The 8,580-nt window shown below is 42.8% G+C and overlaps 1 protein-coding gene across 1 annotated transcript in view; it reads left to right on the forward strand.

Annotated features, from left to right (window-relative positions):
* si:dkey-191m6.4 (rho GTPase-activating protein 22) overlaps positions 1-4,974 on the forward strand; it is a 28,491-nt gene extending 23,517 nt beyond the window's left edge. Inside the window, exons 6-10 of the mRNA XM_024285731.2 lie at positions 222-354; positions 437-510; positions 1,517-1,638; positions 2,203-3,220; positions 3,758-4,974. Coding sequence (XP_024141499.1) covers positions 222-354; positions 437-510; positions 1,517-1,638; positions 2,203-3,220; positions 3,758-3,980 — 1,570 coding nt within the window. The 3' untranslated portion in view covers positions 3,981-4,974. The remainder of the gene's footprint in view (positions 1-221; positions 355-436; positions 511-1,516; positions 1,639-2,202; positions 3,221-3,757) is intronic.
* Positions 4,975-8,580: the final 3,606 nt, after the last annotated feature.

Genomic DNA, 8,580 nt, shown 5'->3' on the forward strand with positions numbered 1-8,580 from the left:
GGTTAGGGTTAGGGGTTAGGGATCCTGGTTCTGATGTTTTTCTTGGGAAAGAGTGAAAACCTTGTTTGAGCTTTGGTCGAGGACTTCCGGCTAACGATGCTCTGGTGCCATCTTGGGGCCATGTTTTTTTCTGCAGCCAGGTCCTCTTGGTTTTTGTGGGACAGTAAATTCAAAAACCTGTCTTCGATGTTCACGATTGTCTCCTCTCTGGGTTCTTCCAGTAACACAGACGTTCACACCGTGGCATCCTTGCTGAAGTTGTACCTTCGAGAGCTGCCGGAGCCGGTCATCCCGTTTTACCAGTATGAAGACTTTCTAACCTGTGCACAGCTTTTGTCCAAAGACGAGGAGGAGGTTTGTGGACCATGCGTTCTGTGGTTTTCTCATCTGAAGGAGATGCTTTGTATGATAACTTTCCTATTCCACTGTACCTCAGGGGGTCCAGGAGCTCGGGAAACAAGTAGGCACTCTACCTCAGCCCAACTACAATCTTCTCAAGTACATATGCAAGTATGTCCACTTCCTCATGTGGGGACAGCTGGTAGTCTTATAACGAACAATAAGGAAGTTTGAGAACTTCTGTTGTCCCAGGAGGGATTCTGTAAATTAATGCACATTTTTAAGGGAGTCTGCCAAGAAAAAAAGATGTCAGACCAAAGATATCCCAAGTCAGAGACAATAACTTAAGAGGTATCAGGAACTGATCAATGCTAGCTTCCATGTGGAGTCCTGTTTATCAGCCCCTCAGACACGTTTTTATACAGGAACAATCTTTCCAACTAAGCTGAATGTTTGGTGGATCATTCCAAGAAGCTACAGTTGTGCTCACAAGTGTACATACTCTGGTAGACACCATGAATTCTAGGCTATTTTTTAAAATATGAAAACACAAAAAATGTGTATTTCCACTCCACACTGTCCAAAAACATCTGTTTACAATCCAATTACGATTAAAAACTTCCAAAACTACCCTGTTCAACAGTTGACACACCCTAGTTCTTAATCCCTTGTATTGCCTGATTTTGCATCAATAACAGCCGGAAGTCTCTTGTGGTCGTTGTGGATGAGGTCCTTTAATTTCTCTAAGGAAAATCTTCTTGGCAAAAAACTTCAAGTTCCTTTAAACTGTCTTGCTTGAACTGCCCGTTTGAGATCTCCCCAGTGGCTTAACGATATTGAGGTCAGGAGACTAAGACCAGAACCTTCACATTATTCTGTTGGAATCAATGACAGGTGGACTTGTGTTTTGGATTGTTGTGATGTTGAAATATCCAAGTCCATCATAATTTCTTGGTCATTTAACAATTTGAAGAACAGTTTGAAGATTGGAGGTAATATTTTGGGAGAAAAAAAGCCAACACCAGAAGGTAATAGACAAGATCCAGAGTTCACTCCTGCCAATTATTATCCAGAGAGGCGCTGAAGAATCTTCCAACAGAAGAGACCAGAAGGACACCTGGTTCCTAAAAAGCATCAGAGTTAACGGAAAGAATGAAACTGGTTTCTGTGTCCTTAGATTCCTGGATGAGGTCCAGTCCCACTCCAGTGAGAACAAGATGAGTGTCCAGAACCTCGCCACAGTATTTGGACCAAACATCCTACGACCCAAAATGGAGGACCCAGTGGCTCTCATGGAAGGTAGATACACGTTTTATTGGTACATTCTAGTGCTGCCACAAACGATTATTTTATTAGTCGACTAATCCCAGATTATTTTTTCCGATTAGTCGACTAATCGGGTCATACACAAACTGGATGGAAGGCACACATATTATCATTAACTTTAAACTAACTAAAAACTAGATATATAGCATTACCTGTGATAATGATAGTGTGAACGCTGTAAGCTGAATTTGGCTGCTAAAGATGCTGAAAATGATAGCTGAAAATGCTGATAGTCAGCTAAAATATTAGCTAAATGCCAAATTAGTCTAAAAATTTGAAACAAGCTTAAGTTTGCCAAAATAGCTACCATGTAGCTGAAATATTAGCTAAACTCCAAAATAGCCTAAAAATCTGAAAAAAACTAAATTAGCCAAAACAGCTAGCAAAAAAGATTCCACATTAGCCCATTAGACTATTAAATTAGTTGTAAACTATTTTAATACTCTAGTAATCGCAGCAGCCCTAGTATATTATGCTACATCAGCAACAGAACAGCACAAAAAGTACCTCAATAATGTATGAATTTACTCTGTCCAGGTACTTCTCTTGTCCAGCATCTGATGACGGTCCTCATTAGAGAACACCAGCGGTTGTACACTAGAGAGGAACAGGAGGGACCCGCTTTACCCCAGACGGAGGTACCCCACCAGGGGCACCAGCTTCAGCACCGCAGCCTGGGGGCTTGGATCTCGGAGGAGGACCTCCGCACCGGTCCCATATCCAACCCCAACCAGGACCTGGACAGCAGTGCCTCTTCCCTTGATGCCAGACTTTGTGCAGCTGTTCCACCGACACAAGCGGCTAACCCAAACCCCGGACCAAAAGGAGCGTCTTCAGCAGGGAAAGGAGAGACGATGGTTAGCCCCGGCAAACAGGTCAAGGCCATGCCCTCCTGGAAGTATTCCTTCAAAAGTTCTTCTGCGCCTCGTTCCCAGACACAAGCTAAACAGAGCAACACCGCTGGCTCGGTGGCAGAAGCGACCAGTACATCTGGTGGGGGAGGCGGCGGTAACTGGCTCATGAACGGCTTGTCCTCTCTCAGAGGGCATCGGCGTACATCCTCAGGGGAGAGGTCCGCCCGGGATCGCGACTCCACCGGTTCCTCCCAGAGACTCTCCACCTACGACAACGTCACTTGTTCTTCCAGCACCGGGAGCGTCCCAAGCATTTCCAGCACGCCGTGGTCCACCTCCTCATGTGAAATCTCGGTGCCCGACTCCGATTGTGAGCGCGTCGCCCCCCAGGACTTAAGCGGTGCAGCTGAGGCTTCCAAAAAAGTAGAGTGGGGGGAGAGCCAGAGGGAGGACGAACGGGACAGAGATGGGAGTATGATGGTGGAGCCCAGCTCGGAGCAGGACAGCTGTGAGGCCATGGAGCTGTGCAGCAGCAGCGCAGCCTGCAGCGAGAACGGGAGCGTTACCCAGACAACCGCGGCGCCGCTCATCATCATGACCGAGGACGGAGAAGGGACTAACTTCTCGCTGGGCAGTCTCGTGGAAGAGCTGAAGGAGGAGTTGCAAAAGCAGAAGTCCACGTATGAAGCAAGGATTCAGAAGTAAGTTTGTGCAAGTAGCTTAAAATAAATGAATTAGAAGATCCAGACTTTAGATGTTTTAGATTTGGAAAGAAAATGATTCCTGAAAGTCATCAGATTGGTTTTAGAAATATCAGTGATTCATTTTCGACAGGGCTGCACGGTGGCGCAGTGGTTAGCGCTCTTGCCTCACAGCGAGAAGGCCCCGGTTCGACTCCCGGCTGGGACCTTTCTGTGTGGAGTTTGCATGTTCTCCCCGTGCATGCGTGGGTTTTCACCGGGGACTCCGGCTTCCTCCCACCGTCCAAAAACATGCTTCATAGGTTAATTGGTGACTCTAAATTGCCCCTAGGTGTGATTGTGAGAGTGGATGTGTGTGATTGAGGCCCTGTGACAGACTGGCGACCTGTCCAGGGTAAACCCCGCCTTCACCCATCAGCAGCCGGGTTAGGCTCCGGCACCCCGCGACCCCGAAAGGGACGAAGCGGTCAAGAAAATGGATGGATCATTTTCGACATCGGTAGTTGCCGACGCTGACGTTGTGCTTCCTCTTCTCAGACTGGAGGAGTCCAGCGCTGCTCTCTGTGCTCAGATGGAACGACTGGAACAAGAGATGGAGCAGGAGCGAAAGAAGCAACAGATGCTGGAAATCAAGCTCCGAAACTCCGAGCGCGCACGAGAGGACGCGGAGAACCGCAACAGACTTCTGGAGAAGGAGATGGAGGACTTCTTCTCCACGCTGGGAGATCTGGCCATGAGTTCAAGGACAAGCAATATTTGAGACTTTTGGTTTGAGCACCAGGACTTTGCACATTCCCGAGAGGCCTAAAACGAGAGGAAATCTTCAGGAGTGCTGGAGGACGTCTTCATCAAGATCTTCACCACTCTATCGCATGCTTGAAACCGAATGTTCGGAGGATCGTAGGGACTCAAGGGTTTGTGTCACGATAGTTTCTAAGGAACATGAACGGGCATCCTTTGGCCGACTTTTTTGAAGCTTCTGAAGGCTTTCCAAAGCAGGTCAACTCACAAAAGATTGTGCTAAAAGTTTGCACCGCAGTGCATTTTTCCATTGGGAACATCATCTGGAATCATCATGCCTCAGGATAAGCAAAGCCCAACCGGTCAGTCTGTTGAAATTTAGGCAAAACACTGAGAGAACGCGACTTCTTTCTAAAGGATCCACGCTTTTAAATGAGGAACATCAGCAGGTGCTTTTCTGAGGTCGCTGGTCGTCGTTCCTACTGCTGTTTGATAAACGGACTTGTGGTTGCTCCAGAGGACCACGCAGAGAAGACCACACTGTTGCTTGGCTCCATACTGCAGTTCAACAATAAAAATAGCACTTGAAGAACTTATGATTTTACATCTTCTTGAAATATCCTTAAAATGTAGACTTTGTTTCCTCAAACATTGTGGGACTATTTTTGATGATTTGAGACTGAATCCAGACAATTACCATCTCCAGTGGTTAGTCTAAATCAGGGATAGGCAACTCTGGGCCTCGAGGGCCGCAGTGTCTGCACGACTTCTAGATGTCCAAGCCCTACTCATGACTGATTACCTGGTTCAGGTGTGTCCAGCCAATTAGAGCCTGCCAGAAAAGGGTATATTGGAAATAGTGCTTCCACGATTAGTCGTTTAATCGACGACTAAAATAGTCGATTAGTCGTTAGTTTACATTATATGGAGTCAGAGTGTAGGAAAGTTATAATGACATTCTACTAGCTTTTTGGACTATTTTGGCATTTATTAAAGTTTTTAGGCTATTTTGGAGTTTAGCTAATCCTTCAGCAGCATGCTAGCTGTTTTGTCTATTTTAAGATTTTTTTGTTTTTTAGGTTTATTTGCAGTTTAGCTATTTTTTTCAGCAACACGCTAGCTGTTTTGGCTATTCTAGGCTTTTAAAAAAAATTTTTAGGGTATTTTGCAGTTTATCTATTTTTTAAGCTACATGCTAGCTGTTTTGGGTCAATTTGGCCTTTAACTAATATTTTAGCTATCTATCAGCTTCAGCATTTTCAGCGGCCAGATTCAGCTTACAGCATTCACACTAGCATTATCGCAGGTAATGCTCTATCTAGTTTGAAGTTAGTTTTAATGATGCTTTGATGTGTGCTTCACATCCAGTTTGGGCATGACCCGATTAGTCGACTAATCGGACAAAATAATCTGTGATCAGTCAACTATTAAAATGGTCGTTTGTGGCAGCACTAGTTGGAATGCGGCCTTGAGGCCTGGAGTTGCGTATCCCTGGACTCTAAATAATTTGAGAGAACCGTCTCTTCTGGACTTGCATTGATCCATATTTTCACTGCCAGTATTTGTAGCCCCAGGATTACGTTTGTGTGTTGGAGTCACAGGATTTTCTCAGACTGTTTCTCCTGGAGACAAACGGCAGCGTGAACCGGTGGGACTTCTGCCGCAGTCGCCTCAGGGTAACCATCGCTGTTCTCAGGCCCGTCCAGTGCCTCGCTTATCGCCGTCTGCACGCTTCCAGCTGCAGACTCTGCTTCTCAAAACGCCTTGTTGCTGAACGGTCTCTCTGTCACTAAGCTCACCACAGTAAATACCAAAGCTGGACCACAGCTGTACACCCTCACAACGGCCTTCTGGAAGCTGAACACTGCCCTCAAGAAAAAAAAAACTGGAGTTTCCGGGTTTGTGTCTTCAGGGAAATGTTGGAACATGTTAAACCTGTTATACCATAAATGTTCCTCTGATTTCAGAGTAAAGGAGCAAATGTCGATTCCTTTGAAGATGACAATTTTGTGAAAAGTTGGACAGTCTTACATCAAGAATGTATCCTTGAATGTGACGAATGGATAAGAAACCAGCGGTACGACAGAGAAAAGAGCCGAAATCACAGAGTACTGCTGGTTATTAAAGACCCACTCCGATGAAAATGGTGTTTTGAACTTGTTCTTGTGACAATTTTCTGACATATTTGAGGACACTTAAGCTCAAAACTGCATTTTTTATATTTATTTATTCAAATTGTGAATCAAGAACAGAAGAAAAAAATGACTTGAAAATAATCATATTTGTGATGTAGAATATAAGATGGGCGGGGCATAAGCTGCTTGCTCCGCCTCCATTCTGATGCATCCACTTGCAGACAAATAGATCCATGGACCGTATTTTCATTTAAAACTTTTGTCATATCTAAGGAGCACTGAGACAAATGGAAAAGTTCACCGCAAGTTATTAACTGAGTTCAACTCTAGTAGTTGTTCTTAACACGCTAGTTACATTAGCAGTGTTAGCCATGTTAGCATATTCACATTATCTGCAACTCTCAACTTGTTTGCAAAACATCTAAACAAAACCAGACTGACACCGCTAAAACACACGTTACTATGACTATGATAACTCCTAATAGCTACAAGCTAGCCTCCTTTTAACCGTTAATTGCATTGGCGTATTTACAAAATCTGTAACTCCAAACCTTTTTACTAACACGTAAAAAAGTGTTCGACACTGCTACACGTTAGCCACGTTAGCCACGGTAGTACATTCACAATAACAACTTACCTTGTTTGCAATATCTAAAATAAGTCAGACCAATACCGCTAAAATGAAAGTTACTGCGACAACGCTAACTCCCAGTCACGCTAGTATCACGTAAAAAAGACTGTTTGACACTGCTACACGTTAGCCGTGTTAGCTACATTAGTGTATTTGCAGTAAGAACAGACTGATAGCGCTAAAACAAACATTACTGTGACTATGCTAACACCCAAACTTGTTAGTAAGACGTTATAACAGAACTTTAATCGTCATATCTTAAAATGAATTTCGGCTTTCAGTGCTCCTATTGTGAGAGAATACGGTTCATCTTCACGTTCCTCATTTGAGATGGAATCTGTGTGGCCGAACGGCTCCAATATTTGTGTAGCATCGGTTATGCTGGGTTGGGGGTGTGAGCAGATATAGGCTAGCATGTAAACAGAGAGCTCTCAGAAACAGGGGAAGGAGGAGGGGTTGCTTCCAGCCAACAGACCCGCCCACAACTCAGAGGTGAACTTCTAGTGAACTCCTGCCGCTCTGCAGAAACTATGTCCTAGAAAACCACAACATCATAACTAAAAGACCAATGGGAACGTTTGGGAAACGGATCAAAGGAGGATCGGAGTGGGATTTAATGAACGAGAATCTATGAATCTAATTCTGATCATTCAGAGAGTTCAGAGTTTGAGGAGATTCTTCATTTTTTAAACCACAGTGCAGTCGAACCAGGGTGTCCAAATCCAGGCCTCGAGGGCCGGCGTCCCACCAACCCCACTGAAGCTCCTCATTGGCTAAACACACCTGATCCAGGCGGGGCTGGATTTGGACTCTCCTGGTCCAGAACCACAGCAGTACCTTCCATTCCATCGGTTTATTCTCTCCTGTATTTGATCATCTCTGGTGCTTATTTATTATGGGTTGTTCTGAATGGAATGGAGAAATTTCATGGAGAAATCTCGTCTTTTTCTCTGAATCTGCTGGAGATTTAAAGAAACATCACAACCGTTTGATGCTGGAACCTTTCACACTAAAAGCCGTTTTGGTCCAGTTTGTTACAGACCAGTGAGAACCTCAAAGTCTCTCCAAACATTTCAGAAAAACACTTTATGCTTCTGTGACCAGAACCCGTACAATTATAAATGTACTTTTAAAATATTAACAGTAGTTGAATTATAAGTGTTTTATTTCTCTATAAAAGTTTAACAGCAGCTGCGCAAACGAGGCCCTTTCAAAATAAAGCATACTCTGCAGCAGATTTACTACAAGAAGTCATTTTCTGTTATTTGGATGTAATTTTGCTTAAAAAATGTCAACATTGATGTAGAAAAGGGATTATTTTTAATCTATACATGTAAACGCAAATATATCCTTAAGTGTTTAAATCTAAACACTTCTTGAAAGCATAGGTTAGAATATGAGCTTAACTTAATAATCTTATTATTATTTTGTATATTTTTAAAGCCAGAATAAAGGGATAAAAGAGGCTTTTTAGGTACATACATTTACATTTTTATATTTATTTATTTTTTCTTTCATGAACAGCAAAAAACAATTGAAAACTTGAAAAACAGACACTGGAACTGAGGAAAAAAAAGAAAATTTGAAAAAAAATGTTTTGAAAATTTGAGAAAAAAACAGAACAACTTGAAATAAATCTAATGGTTACATTATTTTCAATTTTTGATTTTTACACTTATATTTCTTTCAGTTCAAGTTTTCAGTATTTTTTTCAATTTTTTTCAAATATTCAAGATTTGATTTAAGCTTTTGGGTTTTTTTATTTCAAATTTTGTAAAAAATAAAATAAAATAAAAATAAAAAGTGTAATTTTCATGTTTTTTTCAAATTTCAAGATTTATTTCAAGTTTTCA

The sequence above is a fragment of the Oryzias melastigma genome, linkage group LG19, assembly GCF_002922805.2.
Source record: "Oryzias melastigma strain HK-1 linkage group LG19, ASM292280v2, whole genome shotgun sequence".
In the NCBI taxonomy this organism is placed as follows: domain Eukaryota; kingdom Metazoa; phylum Chordata; class Actinopteri; order Beloniformes; family Adrianichthyidae; genus Oryzias; species Oryzias melastigma.